The sequence below is a fragment of the Callithrix jacchus genome, chromosome 5, assembly GCF_049354715.1.
Source record: "Callithrix jacchus isolate 240 chromosome 5, calJac240_pri, whole genome shotgun sequence".
Classification (NCBI taxonomy): domain Eukaryota; kingdom Metazoa; phylum Chordata; class Mammalia; order Primates; family Cebidae; genus Callithrix; species Callithrix jacchus.
The window spans coordinates 131,744,562-131,760,793 of record NC_133506.1 but is presented as its reverse complement, the minus strand read 5'-3'; the positions used below and the strand labels follow the sequence as shown (position 1 = coordinate 131,760,793).

The window sequence follows — 16,232 nt, the reverse complement described above, 5'->3', positions numbered from 1 at the left end:
TCTGTTTTTTTTTTTTTTTTTTTTTGGGGGGGGGAGGAAGGCAGGAAGGAAGAAAAGAAGGACGGTAGGGAGGAAGGAAGGGATGAAGGAAGGAAGGAAGGAAGGGAGGGAGGAAGCGGGGAGGGAGGGAGGGAAGGGAAGAAAGGAAATCAAGCAATGAAAGAGACATTGCCGACCTGGATCTAGAGGTTTACAAGTTGATTTCTTTTTTTTTGAGAGAAGGAAAGAAAAAAAAAATAAGTAAAGGAGAGGAAGAAAGAGGGAGAGTAAATGGAAATATTGCTTTATTTTGAAAAAAATTGGGTATTAATAATGGCCAATCAATGTTTTATTTAAACTAATGGGTAGGTGTGGTGTGGTATTGACAAGAATGTATATTTTGTGTATTTGAAGTGGAGAGCTCTATAAATATTTATTAAGTTTACTTGTTCTGGATCTGAGTTCGAGTCCTTGATATCCTTATTAATTTTCTGTCTCATTGAATCTAAGTCTCCTATCTGGGTGTTAGGATCGTTAGCTCTTGTTGTTGCATTGATCCTTTTACCACTATATCTTTGTTGCTTTAAAATCTATTTTATCCGATATAAGAATTGCAACTCCTGCTTTTTATTTATTTATCATTTATTTTTGCTCTCCATTTGGTTGGTAAATCTTTCTCCATCCCTTTGTTTTGAGTCTTTGTGTATCCTTGCATGTGAAACAGGTCTGGATGTAACATGCCGTTGGGTTTTGGCTGTGTCTTTTGATTGGGAATTTAGTCAATTTAAATCTAGGGTTACTGCCATTTGATGTTGACTGGCTGTTTTATCCATTTGTTGGTGTAAATTCTTCTTATGTTGGTGCTCTTTACTTTTTGGTGTATTTTTAGAAAAGCTAATACTGGTTGTTTCTTTCTGTGTGTAATGCTTCTTTCAGAAGCTCTTGTAAAGCAGGCTTGGTGGTAATAAAATCTCTGAGTTCTTGCTTGTTCATAAAAGATTTTATTTTTCCTTCAGTTGTGAAGCTTAGTTTGGCTGGATATGAAATTCTGGGCTGAAGGTTCTGTTCTTTGAGGATGTTGAATATTGGCCCCCACTCTCTTCTGGCCTGTAGAGTTTCTGCCGAGAGATCTGCTGTAAGTCTGATAGGCTTGCCTTTGTGGGTTATCCGACCTTTCTCTCTGGCTGCCCTTAGTATCCTCTCCTTCGTTTCAACCCTGGTGAATCTAACGATTATGTGCCTTGGGGTTGCTCTTCTTGAGGAATATCTTTGTGGTGTTCTCTGTATTACCTGGGGTTGAATGTTGACCTGCTTTGCTAGTTTAGGAAAATTTTCCTGAATAATATCCTGAAGGGTATTTTCCAGCTTGGATTCATTCTCTCCGTCGCATTCAGGTACACCTATCAAACGTAAATTTGGTCTTTTCACATAGTCCCACATTTCTTGGAGACTTTGCTCATTCCTTTTTATCCTTTTTTCTCTAATCATTTCTTCACGTTTTATTTCATTAAGTTGGACTTTGACCTCTGATATCCCTTCTTCTGCTTGAACAATTCGAGTGTTTAAACCTGTGCATAACTTCTCGGAGTTCCTGTATTGTATTCTTCAGTTCCATTAATTCACTCATACTCCTCTCTAAGTTGTCTATTCTCAATAGGATTTCATCAAACCTTTTTTCAAAGTTCCTAGTTTCTTTACGTTGGGCTACAACATGTTCTTTTAACTCACCGAAGTTTGTTATTATCCATTCCTTGAAGAGTGATTCTGTCATCAGGAGGCGCTCATTCTCCATCAAGCCTCGTTCCATTGTTGATGTGGAACTGTGATCATCTTTAGAGGGAGAGGCCTTCTGACTTTGCGTGTTCTCAGCTTTTTTACGCTGGTTTCTTCCCGTCATTGTAAATTTATCCTCCTGTCGTCTTTGAAATTACCAACTTTCAATTAGGTCTCTTGAGTGGACGTCCAGGTTGTTAGTTCCCAGGGCCAGAGCAGTGGCGTTAAAACTGATGGTGCTTTTCTGCCCAGGATTATCTTGTCGGGCTTCCTTCTTGTGTCCGTAGTAGGCGACTCTGCCTTCCTGGGGCTCCAGACCTCGGTCAGAAGGGGAACCGGTCCCGTTTACTCTGCTCCGAGAGCTGCCGCGTCGAGGTGCCGGCGGAACCGCTGCGCCGACCACGAGAGTCGCGCTGGCGACCCTTGTGTTTCCACCACTGGGGGATCTTCTGCTCCGTGAGCGACCAGACTTTGTCTGAAAGTGTGGCGTCCTCTAGTTCTCCGCGCCTTCTCTGAGAGCTGCAATCCCGGGATGTTAGCGATCGGCCATCTTGGATCGTTCTCTCCAAGCCTCTGTTTTATTGTTGTTTAAGTTTGGTTTGGTTTTTGAGATGGGGTCTCACTCTGTCAGCCAGGCTGGAGTGCAGTGGTGCAATCTCAGCTCACTGCAACCTCTGCCTCTGGGTCTGAAGCAATCCTTCCACCTCAGCCTACTGAATAGCTGGGACCACAGGTGGGCTCCACCAAGCCTGGCTAATTTTTTGTATTTTTAGTAGAGATGGGGTTTTGCCATGTTGGCCAGGCTGTTTTCAAACTCCTGACCTCAAGTGTCTGCTGTGAGCCACCATGCTGGAAGCAATTTTTCTTTCTTTCTTTTTTTTTTTTTTTGAGATGGAGTTTTTCTCTTTTTGCCCAGGCTGGATTCCAATGGCGGGATCTCAACTCATTGCAACCTCCACCTCCCAGGTTCAAGTGATTCTTCTGCCTCAGCCTCCCGTGTAGCTGGGATTACAGGTGCTATGCCACCATGCCCAGATAATTTATGTATTTTTAGTAGAGATGGGGTTTCACCATATTGGCCAGGCTGGTCTTGAACTCCTGAACTCAGGTGGTCCACCGGCCTCGGCCTCCCAAAGTGCTGGGATTACAGGCACGAGCCACCATGCCCAGCCCTTGCAGCAATTTTTTATGACAGCAAAATATAATAGAAAGTTTCAGAATATATCACACTACAAAATAAAAATTAAGCAGCATGTGGTGATGGTATGGCCTGAAATCGGCTACTTGAGAGGCTGAGTCAGGACCACTGCTTGATGCCAGGAGTTCAAGACCAGCCTGGGCAACATAATGGGATCCCATCTCTACAAAAAAATTTAAAAACTAGCCAGACCTGGTGATGTGCGCTTGTAGTCCAAACTACTCAGGAGGCTGAGGTAAGAAGACTGCTCGAGCCCAGGAGGTTGAAGTTGCAGTGGGCCGTGATTGTACCACTCCAGTCCGAGTGACAATGTGAGACAGGGCTTTGCTCTGTCACCCAGGCTGATCTCAATCTCCTGGGCTCAAGCCATGTATATTTTCACTATGGATCAAGATAAGGAAAAGTGGCTACCAAGCTTTTCTTTGTTTTTCTAAGTTTTAGAGACAGGGTCTTACTATGTTGCCCAGGCTGGTCTCAAACTCCTGGGCTGAAGCAAGCCTCCTGCCTCAATCTCCCAAAATTGTGGAATTACAGGTATGTGCCACCACACCACCTCGCCACCTCTACGGACCTGCCAATCTTTTTTGAGACAGAGTCATCCTTTATCACCCAGGCTGGAGTGCAGTGGCGCAATCTCAGCTCACTGCAACCTCTGCTTCCCAAGTTCAAGCGATTCTCCTGCCTCAGCCTCCTGAGTAGCTGGAATTACAGGTGCATGCCACCACGCCTGGCTAATTTTTGTATTTTTAGAAGAGACGGGGTTTCACCATGTTGGGCAGGCTGGTCTTGAACTCCTGACCTCATGATCTGCCCACCTCGGCCTCCCAAAGTGCTGAAATTATAGGCATGAGCCACCATGCCCAGCCTGCCAACCTTTTTTATGTCATGGCACACATAAAAAGTGATTTGGTCAGCAAAATTCGTATTTGTTTGGCTCACTGGGGCAAACATTAATCTTATTGGGGATCAAGAGGTGACCAGAGCTGGGCACGGTGGCTCACACCTGTAATCCTAACACTTTTGGGAAGCTGAGGTGGGCAGATCACTTGAGGTCAGGAGTTTGACACCAGCCTGGGCAACATGACGAAACCCTGTCTCTACTAAAAATACAAAATTAGCCAGCCTTGGTGGCACATACCTATAGTCCCAGCTACTCGGGAGGCTGAGGCATGAGAATCGCTTGAACCTGGGAGGCAGAGGCTGCAATGAGCCAAGATCATGTCACTGCAGTCCAGCCTGGGCAACAGGGCAAGACCCTGTCTCAAAAATAAATAAATAGGGCTGGGCGCGGTGGCTCAAGCCTGTAATCCCAGCACTTTGGGAGGCCAAGGTGGGCGAATCATGGGGTCAAGAGATCGAGACCATCCTGGCCAATGTGGTAAAACCCCGTCTCCACTAATAAATAAATAAACAAACAAATAAATAAATAAAATTATAAACAGAAAAACAGGTGACCAGTTCAGGGGCTCAGTTACCCCAGCCCCTGGCAGCTGGTATCTGAGGCAGGTCTGCTCCCCTTCTTAGCACATCACTCAGGAAACTCAGGTCTGGAGAATAGGAGCAATCACAGTGCAGTGAAAAAGTGATCTGGAGACAGGCAGACAGGGGTACGAAGCCAGAGGAGAGGTTTGAGTACTGAGACCTGGGCCAGGGGGTCTCCCGCTGCTCACCTGGTTCAGCAATAAACCATTGTTGAACACTTCAGTTTAAGTTCTCAGTTCTGGTAGCTACCAGCCCCCACATCCCAAGTCAGGGGAGCTGCCCAAGCACTGTGTTCATGTGGTCATATGTTTTTGTAAAACTTAAAATTTATGGACATTGTAGCTGGAGCTGGTCAAGCTCACTATCTCTCCACTGCAACTTCCTCTTCTTGTCATTCCCCTTCCTGTCAGGAGGCCTCAATGTGGCCACAGCATTGTGAATGCATAATTGTGTATTTTCTTTCTCTTTTTTTTTTGAGACGGAGTTTTGCTCTTATTGCCAGGAGCGCCATGATGTGATCTCAGCTTGCTGCAACCTCTGCCTCCTGGGTTTAAGTGATTTTCCTGCCTCAGATTCCCAAGTAGCTGGGATTACTGGCACCCGCCACCACGCTCAGCTAATTTTTTGTGTTTTTAGTAGAGACGGGGTTTCACCATGTTGGCCTGGCTAGTCTCAAACTCCTGACCTCAGGTGAGCTGCCCACCTCAGCTTCCCAAAGTGCTGGGATTGATTATAGGTGTGAGCCACCGTGCCCAGCCTGTGTATTTTATTTCTTAAAAAGAGCCTCCAGATCACTTGAGCCCAGTTCTGTGGAGGCAGTGAGCTATGATTGCACCTGGGTGACAGAGTGAAACCCTGTCGCAAAAACAAAAACATCAACAACCAAAAGAGCCTCCAGAATTGTATAAGCTTCAAAGCCTAGCAAAGCCTGAACCTGCTCTACCTCCAACCTGTTTGGCAAAGGAGTGGGAGTGGGGCGGGCAGGTTGTGTCCATCTCCCCATCTATGTGGTCCTTAGAACAGCCAATGCTGTATACCCTTTGCTGGGGGGATTTTCCTTTTTTTTTTCTTTGAGACAGTCTTCCTTTGTCCCCCAGGCTGGAGCCCACTGGGGCAATCTTGGCTCACTGAAATCTCCACCTCCCAGGTTCAAGTGATTCTCCTGCCTCAGCCTCCCGAGTAGCTGGGATTACAGGCATGTGCCACCATGCCCGGCTAATTTTGTATTTTTAGTAGAGACGGAGTTTCTCCATGCTGGTCAGGCTGGTCTCAAACTCCTGATTTCAGGTGATCCGCCCACCTTAGCCTCGGAAAGTGCATGAGCCATCACACCCAGCCTGTTTTTATACAGCATTCTGTATATTTATACAGTATACTATATTCATATTTATACAGCATTCTGTATACTATATTTATTCAGCATTCTGTGTTAATAACCTTTGACAATCTTTCCATATCAGGACACAGTCTGACTTCATTCTTTTTAAAGACTGCAGAGATTGCAGGCGCCAAAATACATCTAATCATTGGGGTAGGTCTCAGTATCACCATCCTTAATCCACTGTACTTGTCCTGCAAGGTCCAACCTAGTCTTGCAAGGGACCTCGCAGAAGGCTGCTGTTTCCTGATCTTTTCTAGTGAGGCAGTTTTGTTCCTTCACATAGGGAGACCTCCCTGGAAAGCGAAGTCAAGCAGGTGGATCGCGAGGTTGGCCCCAGCGGGTCAGGAAAGCAACTGTCTGCTGAAAAGCCAACTCTGATCCTTAAGATTAACGAGTAGCGGAACCACCACGTTGGGAGTGCAGCCCCCTCTTTCCGCCTCACGGATTCAGCTTGGAAGTGCGGGGGTTTGTGGGGGGCGGTTAGGGAATGATAGCTGCCCCGTGGAGGATGCCCAGGGCTGGGTCACGAGCTGGCATGAGTCAGCCCTATTCTGTAAGTCCTAGTTATGAGGCTGCCGGTCTCGCGCCGTGCCCAGTCCCACTCAGCCTTCAATCTTCCGGCCGGGCCCCCGCTGGGCGCCCTTGAGGGAACCGCGCCACCGCAAGGGCGGCGCGGAGGCTGCAAGGGGCGCCCGGCCGGCTCGTGAACGTGGTGGAATCCAGACGGGGCGCACCGATCTCCCCTCCCGTCGCGGGACTCTCCCTGCCCCCGGGCTCTGGGCTGGGATTGGTGAGACGGATGACGGGGTGATCGGACGCCGCCAGCCACCGCGTCCCCAAGAGCCGGGGCCTCGGGCTCAGCTAAAGGCCCCAGAGTCACACAAGCGCCCCATAAACGTCTGCTGAGTGAACGAAGGCGCCCCATCTATCAGAGGACTGCTCGGCGATCCCACAGCATGTCCAGGTCGCACTCGGCCGGCTAAACCTCCCGGACGCGGGAGCAGACCCCCAGGATTGCGCCCCTGCCAGAAGGCTGTTTACTTAGGTTCCGCTAAGGAGGCGGGGTGGGGATGGCACAAGCCGATTGGTTATGCAAATTATGGAGCCAATTCCGGTCTATGGTCCAGGAGACTACAAGTTCCAGAATAAATCCTTCCTCCAGCATAGGGAGAGGTCGAGGTTTCCGGAGAGTTGCCTGCTGGGAATTGTAGTCTTCATCTTGTTTGTTACGCAGGCGGAACGGGGGAAGGGAGAGGGAGTAAACTATTACCACGTGACGCTCGGGTCAGGTGGTTGGGCCAGCCTCCGCGCTGGAGCTGTGATTGGCTGACTCTAATAACAAGACGCCACTAGGGGCGGGCCTAAGACGAGCGCAAGCGCACTGCCTTGTGAGTCTCGGGACCCCTGTCGGAGAGACTATGGCGCTCAACAAGAATCACTCGGAGGGCGGTGGAGTGATCGTCAACAACACCGAAAGGTGAAAACACTGCGGAAGGATCCTGGAGGACCAAAGTTCCGGTGTCGAGGAAGTGGGCGGCGGGCGGCGGGCGGCGGGGAATAAGCCCCTGAAGAGGGAGCGCTGATGGAGTGAGGTTGGAGGGGAACGGCTGGGGGCGGGGTTGAAGGAAGGTGGGTGGGCCGTGGGGGGAGGGCCGGGAGATTGCTGTCAGCTGGGAATTGGGGGTGGGACGACCGGTGGGGCCTAGGGTGATTCTTGAAACCCCTTCCCAGAGTTGTGAGTTTAGTAGCTGGGAGGATCCCCAAACAAAAATAATTGTCATTTATTGAACGTCTACAACGTTACTACGTGTCAGACTCTGCGCCTTTTCTACCTTGTTTAATAAAAATTCTGTGCGGTACAATCTACTACTGTCCACATTTCACAGGTAGGTAAAGTGGGGCACAGAAAGGTTAAGTAACTTGCCCGAAATCACAACTCTGTAAGTAACAGAGATGGCAATTCCAGGAAAGGAGTCTTGACTCCAAAGTTAATAGGATTAACTACCATCATACAGGCTTCCAGTATGTTCCAGAACCGATCAGGTTCCAGGTAAGAAACTGAGGCCCCAGAGGTGAAATTAAACAGGTGACGTTGATCAGATGTCTGACAGTTCCTGGCACTGTGTGGGTCCGTAAAGTCAGTCCCTTGCCTCTTCTCTTGAATGCCTGTTGGTTTGAGTCACCCCTGAAGGCAGAGGTCTCCTAATTCAAGGTTCTTTCTACTCCGCCCTCCCCACCCCTTGCTCATTGCATTCTGTCTCTCCTCCAACCTCTGGGCTCCTCAAATGGCTTCTCTCTCCTTTTGTTCCTTGAGTATTGAAAATCAGACCGTTCTGTGATTCCATGGATAGAAAAGGAAAAAAAAAAGTAAAGAAAATCAAACCAGCCTGGGTTGAACTATGCCAACCCTGAAATACCTCTTGAAGGAGCTTAGGAGGCATCTGCATCCCCAAAGGGGACATCAGAGCCCTGTACCCAGCTAAGGCCAGCATCCAGGTGCCCTGTGAGTTGGGAATGTTTGATGAGTCAGAGGAAAATGCCTAGAGTGACCCAGACCACAGGATGCTCACTTTCCGTCCATTTTACCTGCTCAGAGTGTGATGGGCGCAGCCTGTTTCTGGTAATTCCTTCTTTTCTCTGAGAGGTACTTCTCTTTTTTTTAATACCAGTGGTTTCCCACTTACCCTTCCCCTATCAGAGAAAGTTGTGATATGTGGGGGGAGGCAGAAGACAAACAGAACTGTGTGAATCTTTTTATCCTGTAATCAGAGACACCTCACATTGGCTTGTTGCATCTCTGTGTGAGTCAGTTCCCAGGCCCAGCCAGTTTTTCATACCATTTGGCAACATCTCTAGGGACTGTTGTTCTTTCTGTCTCTGTGGAACTTTCTGAGACAAGACTATCCATCTTGCTGGGCCTTCTACCTGGCTTAGAGCTCAGTCTTGCTAAATAAGGCGTGCCTTGTTTTAGAAAGTGCTTCAGCCTCCTGTCTGAATAAGTTGTATCTATAACAATTGAAGTTTAAATCCAGCATTCAAATTTTGATAATTAGGCCCAGCATGGTGGCTCACACCTGTAATCCCATCACTTTGGGAGGCCAAGACAGGTGGATCACCTGAGGTCAGGAGTTTAAGACCAGCATGACCAACATGGTGAAACCCTGTTTCTATTAAATACAAAAAAGTTGGCCAGGCATGGTGCTGCATGCCTGTAATCCCAGCTACTTGGGAGGTGGAGGCAGGAAGATCTCTTGAACCCAGGAGGTGGAGGTTGCAGTGAGCTGAGATCGTGCCACTGCACTCCAGCCTGGGCGACAAGAGTGAAACTCCATCTCAAAATTAAAAAATTGATAAATAGTGAACTTTATTCTTCAAGTCGTGAACTCCTTTGAGAATGATGAAAACTGAACTCTCCTCCCAGAAAATGCACATGTGACGTACACGATCATCTCAAGGGCTTCATGGACAGACTTTCCGGCAGAACCAGCTAAAAACCCAGGTTTAAATGAACCCTGAAGGTGGTCCTATTGTGATGTGTACAGTTATCTCTTAGACGTGTTTATATATTAGGCTTGAAAAGCAAGCCAATAAAAACAACATCCATCACAAGGACTTAAAAGAAAATAGAAGAGTTAAGCCAGCTCTTCTAACCTGCTTAGGGGATGATGGCCTCTCCAGAGCCCTGCGGCTCTGCTACAATGGTGATCGTTTGGGGCTGTGCAAGCAGGCTTTGGGAAATTTTATAGAACCCCAACCTGCTCATTTCTTCCATGGCTAGAGTAATGGGTTTTTTTGTTTGTTTGTTTTTAGTTTTTGTTTTTTTGTAGAGATGGGGTCTCACCATGTTAGCCAGTCTGGCCTCAAACTCCTGGGCTCAGGCGATCCACCCGCCTCAGGTTCCTGAAGTGCTGGGATTACAGGTGTGAGCCCCTGTGCCTGGCCCTGTGATTGGTTTTAATGCAGCACTGTTGAGATGGTTACGAGAGCTGATGTGCTGGACAGCTGCTTGGGAGAAAGGCCCAGTGTCTGGGTGATACCACATCTCCATACTGTCTGACCAAGGCTTTTCCTCTTTTCTCACCACAGCATCCTGATGTCCTATGATCATGTGGAACTCACATTCAATGACATGAAGAACGTGCCAGAAGCCTTCAAAGGGACCAAGAAAGGCACCGTCTACCTTACCCCTTACCGGGTGAGTTACACAGCAGGGCAACTGCTTTAGAGGCTTGTTGCTGCTGTTGGAGGTAATGTGAGTCTTTGTTTCTTTCTTTTTTTTTGAGATGGAGTCTCGCTCTGCCACCCAGGCTGGAGTTCAGTGGCATCATCTCGGTTCACTGCAACCTCCACCTCCTGGGTTCATGCGATTCTCCTGCCTCAGCCTCCCAAGTAGGTGGGATTACAGGCATGCACCAGCCTGCCCTGCTAATTTTTGTATTTTTAGTAGAGATGGGTTTCGCCATGTTAACCAGGCTGGTCTCAAACTCTTGACCTCAGGAAGTCTGCCCACCTTGGCCTCCCAAAGTGTTGGGATTACAGGCGTGAGCTACTGCACCCGGTCTAGTGATGTGAGTGCACCCGGTCTAGTGATGGACTTAGCCTTAAGTCCACCTCAGCCTCATAGTCAGGTGGCCTCTGAACCCTGGTGAATGTTAGCGCCTCACTCTGCCTGTTTCTCTGTCACATGCTCCTGGATTCTAGACCCACCAGGCTCTTCATGTAACTGACCTGACCACCGGGCAGTGAACCCATGTCAATTTCAGAGCTGCTGCTGCAAAATCTCCATAGAGTTGGATGCAGCCGCTGGGAGGACTTGGGCCTGGAGGCCAGAGATGATTATTGTGAATATTTTGTTTTCTGTGAGAGTAGCTCATGAAGACTTGCGCGTATCCAGAGTGAGAAATGCAGTAAACAGGGTACAGTTGTATGACACGGCCTCTGGGCTGGGCAGAGAGCCCAGTACTGCCCCACGGAATGACAAATGCCAGGCTGCAGAACGGGCCTTGCCTGAGAGTCACCCATGTGGACTCTGAGAGGTTGAGAAATACAAATGGATGTTCTTGGAAAAGGTTTGCTGCTGTGGCTACTCAAGACTTAGACTCAAAGACAGGCCAGTGTGGTGGCTCATGCCTTTAATCCCAGCACTTTGGGAGGCCAAGGCGGATGGATCACCTGAGTTCAGGAGTTCGAGACCAGCCTGGGCAACATGGAGAAACCCCATCTCTACAAAAAAAATATAAAAATTAGCTGGGTGTGCTAGCACATGGCCTGTAGTCCCAGCTACCTGAGAGGCAGAGGTGGAGGATAACTGGAGCCAGGGGAGGCTGAGGCTGGATTGAGCTGGGATTGTGCCACTGCACTCCAGCCTGGGCAACAGAGTGAAACCCTGCCCCCTCCCAAAAAAAAGACTTAGACTCAAAGACAGCTGGAAAAAGAGGAGCACGTTTTCAAGTTTTAATCTCCATTACTTAGCAGAGACGGGAGTTTCAAAACCCCATCTCTGGAGGCTCAAGTTGGCATCTTCAGTCACAGATTAAAGTCATGGGTTTAAAACTCTGGCTGTGTGTGGTGGCTCATGCCTGTAATCTTAGCACTTTGGGAGGCCAAGGCAGGTGGATCACCTGAGGTCAGGAGTTACAGACCAGCCTGGCCAACATGGTGAAACCCTGTCTCTACTAAAAATACAAAAGTTGGCCAGGCGTTGTGATGCTTGCCTGTAATCCCAGCTACTCGGGAGGCTGAGACAGGAGAATCACTTGAACCTGGGAGGCAGAGGCTGCATTGAGCCATGATGGGTCCACTACACTCCAGCCTGGGTGACAGAGTGAGACTCTGTCTCAAAAAAATAAAAATTTTTCCAGGCACAGATGCAGAGCATGTGTTGCTGTTTCTAGCCCCCTTCGCTGGGAGCTAACGACCTGCTGTGCCATCACTCTCAGTTCTGAGGAGCTAAGGCTGGAGATCCCCCTCTTTCAGGAGCCCATCCCTGCCTCGCCATTGCCTGTCCTTTCCTAGCTTTGTAACCCCCTCACTTAGGCACCACCGCCACCACTTCCCCACTGCCACACGTCAGTGACAGAGCAGTCTGCCCTGCTCATACTGTCTTGACCAGCACATGTTTCTCCCTCGTACTTGAGCTTGGCCTCCCCAGGCTGCGGTAAGCCCTTTCTCTTCCCAGAGCTTTTTCCAAGCGTCTGGCACAGAGAGAGCTGTGGGGCTGCTGGACCCTGGCACTAGGAGTGGATTCGTCACTCCCAGGAAAAATAGGCAGGAAACGTGGCACATGTGCTGTGCTTCCGGTGCTCATGGCCTCACCCTGTCTCCCTGCAGGTCATCTTTCTGTCCAAGGGGAAGGATGCCATGCAGTCCTTCATGATGCCATTCTATCTCATGAAAGACTGTGAGATCAAGCAGCCTGTGTTTGGTGCAAACTACATCAAGGGAACAGTGAAGGCCGAAGCGGGAGGTAGGTGATGGGGACTCAGGGACCCGGATGGGGCCTCCAGGGAGGTTCTGTGGGAGCCTCTGACTGCTGCCGTGGGAGTGTCCCCTTCAGACCCTTATCGCCCTAGCTGTGACCTCTTCCCAGCTCTGGGCTGCCAGCTGGTGGGGTTTGTTTGCCAAGAGCTGGGGAAAATGTTGGCGTTAAAGACGGCAGCTCAGATCAGCTTTTCAGAGCGTGAAGTCCACAGAAGCCTGCAGACTGAGTCAGGATGCTGAGTGCGACTTGGCGAGTGCGTACAAATTTCAGACTCAGGAAGGAGCTGCATCAGTGAGGCTCTTGAGAGGGGCCTTTTCTTGAGAGCCAGGAAGAGGCAGCTGCCTCTGGGAAGCCAGGGTCACCCCACTTTGGGGCTGGCCTTTTGGCAGGCCCCAGAGACCTCTGCATTGAACTTGCCTTCCCCTTCACCCCCAGCCAGACCCCACCCTTGCTATTGAGGTGCTCTTGGTCCCCCTTTGTGCAGAAGTCAAACTAGAGGGTCTGGGTTCCATCCTTGGGCCCCCTTAGGACAAGAGATCTGCTCTGAATGTCAAGATCGGTTAATGCCAAGTGGGCTTGTTCCTGTGAAGCTGCTGGCTTGGCTGGGAAGGGAGAGAAACCTTGATGTTAGTTCTAAAACCAAATCAGGGCACCCTTGGCTCCTGTGGGACATATTGGGCCAGAGTAGGAGGACAGGATTGTTCCAGAAAGAAAAGGCTCCTGTTCAAAAGGGGAAAGCCGTACGGCAGGGCCAGGCTTTTATGCAGGCAGCAGGCTGGAAGCCATGGCACCGGGAAGTCCCCATCACAGTGCAGGCGCAGTCCCCACAGCCTCCTGGGCGCTGGATAGTGCCCTGGAGATGAAAACAGCCATCTCTTTGGGCATGGATTTTCTTTGCCTGCGCTGTTTATCCACTGTCTTTCCCCTCACAGGTGGCTGGGAAGGCTCTGCTTCCTACAAGCTGACGTTCATGGCAGGGGGCGCCATAGAGTTCGGACAGCGGATGCTCCAGGTGGCATCTCAAGGTATCCAGGCTCCGAAGATTAGGAGCCAAGGCCACATTGAACATGGAGGGGGATTGGTTTGGGTTTGCTTCATTTTTGTTTTGCTTTTTTAAGCACTCAGGAGGTAAGTGTCTGGGCACCAGGCTGACCAGGCCTAGGAGTTGAGAAGAAAAGCTGTAACTGGCATCAGCCCTGTCCTGTACCTCAGAGGCTGCACTTCCCTGTCAGGAGCAGCTGGATGGCATTCTGACAAAGCAGTGTGGACTCAGGGGCCTTTCACAATGGCCTCAGAAAACACACACCCAACCCAACCATTGAACTGCGGTTTTGCAGCCATTTCAGATGACCGAGCGATGGGTCCTGCAGACATCCTCCGCCAGCTCATCCCCACCCCAGCCCCGAGCCTCTCTCCTGGCCTCTGTCCACCCCTCTGCCCTTGCCTTGCCCTGGCTCTGACCTCTCCTATCCTCCTCATCACCCCATCCCTGAGCAAGGCAGCCCCGAGTGTGGGTGGCTAGTGGAGTGGGGCGGGCAGGGCATGTCTGCTGGGCACGTTCCCGGCACCCATAGCTCCCCTCTGCAGGCAGCGGCCCACCGTCTCCCCGCCCCAGGCAGGCCACGCTCATTTCTCTCTCCCCTTGTACTTGTAGCCTCCAGAGGTGAAGCCCCCAATGGAGCCTATGGCTACTCTTACATGCCCAGCGGGGCCTATGTCTATCCCCCACCAGTCGCCAATGGAATGTACCCCTGCCCTCCTGGCTACCCCTATCCACCGCCCCCGCCTGGTGAGTGTGTCCTTTGCTGCCCACCCTCCCCTCATGAGCCCACCCACCCAGGCTCCCCCCAGGCCAGGGAGACTTCACTCCTTGCGTTGCTTCAGGACTGACGAAGAGCTAGAGAGGCCTGAGGGGTGCCAGCCCTCGGAGGGGCCGCAGCCGGCGTGCTCACCGGTTCTCTATCGCTCTCTTGCTGAGCAGAGTTCTACCCAGGACCTCCCATGATGGACGGGGCCATGGGATATGTGCAGCCCCCACCACCGCCCTACCCCGGGCCCATGGAGCCTCCAGTCAGCGGCCCTGATGTCCCCTCCACTCCTGCAGGTGAGGGCCCTTGGGTGCTGGCAGCCCTTCGGGACCAGCCTTTTCCTCCCCAAGGTCGCACACAGAGTCTCAGAATGGCCAGAGCCTGCGGGGAGCCACAGAGGATGGATGGCCTCTGGGCTACCCCAGGGGCCCAGCAGGGCTGCAGGCTGGTGGTTCAGAGCTAGAGTCCGGCCCCACCCCCATCCCTTAGCCAGCCACGCAACCTTGGCAAGGAGGGTCACCCTGTGTGCCTCGGTCCTCTCATCTGCACTCAGCTGGTCACAGTGGCACCCTGGTGGGGTTGACTCAGGGATTAGCTGAGGTGAGACACAAGATGCCAGCATGTGGCAAGTGCTCAGGAAGCCTCACCTGCTGCTCTTATTGGTGGGACTAGAGCCCCAGCACCAGCTGCCCTGAGCCATGGGGGCCCAGGGTCTCTGGCTGAACTCAGGAGGAGGGGAGAACTTGTCACCGACAGTGGGTGTGTTTGCTCTCACAGCCGAAGCCAAGGCCGCCGAAGCTGCCGCCAGCGCCTATTACAACCCAGGCAACCCTCATAATGTCTACATGCCCACGGTGAGAGGTCACGGCTGTGCCGGTGCAGCCCTGCAGCTGCAGATGCTGCGAACTATGGGGGAAGGCCGAGTCTTGTTTTAAACCTAACGAGAATCTTCCTTTTCTCCCTTCTTTAGAGCCAGCCACCGCCACCTCCCTACTACCCACCGGAAGATAAGAAGACCCAGTAGGCCCTCCTGCCTCCCTGCCTCCTGCCTCCCACCCTCATCTCTCTATCCTACCCCTCCCATCAGGGCCGCACTGGGGTTGGGCAGGGGAGGGGGGTGCCTTGTTCTCCCTCCAGGTCCAATCATAAACAATTACCAGGAACTATTGTGGGACATTAATGCCCCTGGCCTCGGGAGAGGTGCTGCCCAGCTTCCCATGCCAGCCTGGAGCCCATGACGCTGCCCAGTGTGCCCCCTCACCATCTGGGGTTCTCCTGGGAGCACGGGGCATCCCCTGTTTCTGTTTCACTCTCATAGCTTCTCCCCTCAAAGGGACTCTCTGGCCACCTCCTCCGCTGCAGTCCAGTGCCCTCAGTCTGTCAGCCACTGCTACACTCAGCCTCATGAGCCACTTCAGACCAGCCAGGCATCTTCCCGGGCTGCCAGGCCCCGCTCACATTCCCTCCGCTGGTCTGTGCTGGTCTCAGAAGGCCACCATGCCCACATTCCACTCAGCCACCCTCCCTTCTCTGTCTTGCGTCATGCTGTTGTCACCTGTGTGACTTTTGAAGCTGTAAAATGAGCTCCCAGGGCTTGGGTGGCGCTGGGTGGGGCCGCTGAGGCTGGAAGGAAGCCCTTCTGCCTTCTGCTGGTGTTTCTGGAATTTGCATTCCCTCCCCTGTCACCTCCCTCTAGAAGGGGCTTCCTGACTGGAACTGGAGAATGCATGTCTGTCCACTTGGGGGCTGCTGGGTGGGCGGGAAACAAGGGCCCCCGACCCTGCAAGCCGTCCGGGACCTGCCACCAGCCCCACAGCCCGCATCTCCCCGTAAGCTGTATTCGTGCCCCTGGATGCGCTAACACTTGCTTGTTCCTGGACCAGCCGTGAAGTGAGGAGATGGTTATTTAAAGAGAATTCCCTATTTATTTGACAAAAAATCCAGTTAATATATTAATGTGAAATAAACCCTGTTTGCACCTTGACTTGTTTGCTGAAAATGTGAAATAGTAAAAGTGAAATAACCTGACCGTTTCTGGCTCTGCATGTGGTGACCCAGGGGGGTCTCTTTCGGAAGGAGAGAGCCTTCTGGCTGCTGAGGGCTCTGGAGGCTCCGGGACGGTTCCCTCCC

The 16,232-nt window shown here is 51.3% G+C and overlaps 1 protein-coding gene across 3 annotated transcripts; it reads left to right on the top strand.

The window, feature by feature from the left end:
* The first annotated feature begins 7,191 nt into the window (after positions 1 to 7,191).
* On the top strand, positions 7,192 to 16,086 carry WBP2 (WW domain binding protein 2). 3 transcript variants are annotated; one of them, XM_002748745.5, is made up of 8 exons: positions 7,192 to 7,290; positions 9,900 to 10,008; positions 12,144 to 12,279; positions 13,227 to 13,319; positions 13,949 to 14,083; positions 14,276 to 14,398; positions 14,880 to 14,956; positions 15,073 to 16,086. In XM_002748745.5, exons 1-8 carry the CDS (start codon positions 7,232 to 7,234, stop codon positions 15,124 to 15,126), a joined length of 786 nt encoding a protein of 261 aa, XP_002748791.1. In that variant the 5' UTR covers positions 7,192 to 7,231; the 3' UTR covers positions 15,127 to 16,086. The 3 variants fall into 3 exon arrangements, with proteins under 3 accessions (XP_002748791.1, XP_035157678.1, XP_008996017.1); XM_035301787.3 differs by having other exon boundaries at positions 7,192 to 7,405; XM_008997769.4 differs by lacking the exon at positions 13,949 to 14,083.
* The last annotated feature ends 146 nt before the right edge of the window (positions 16,087 to 16,232 follow it).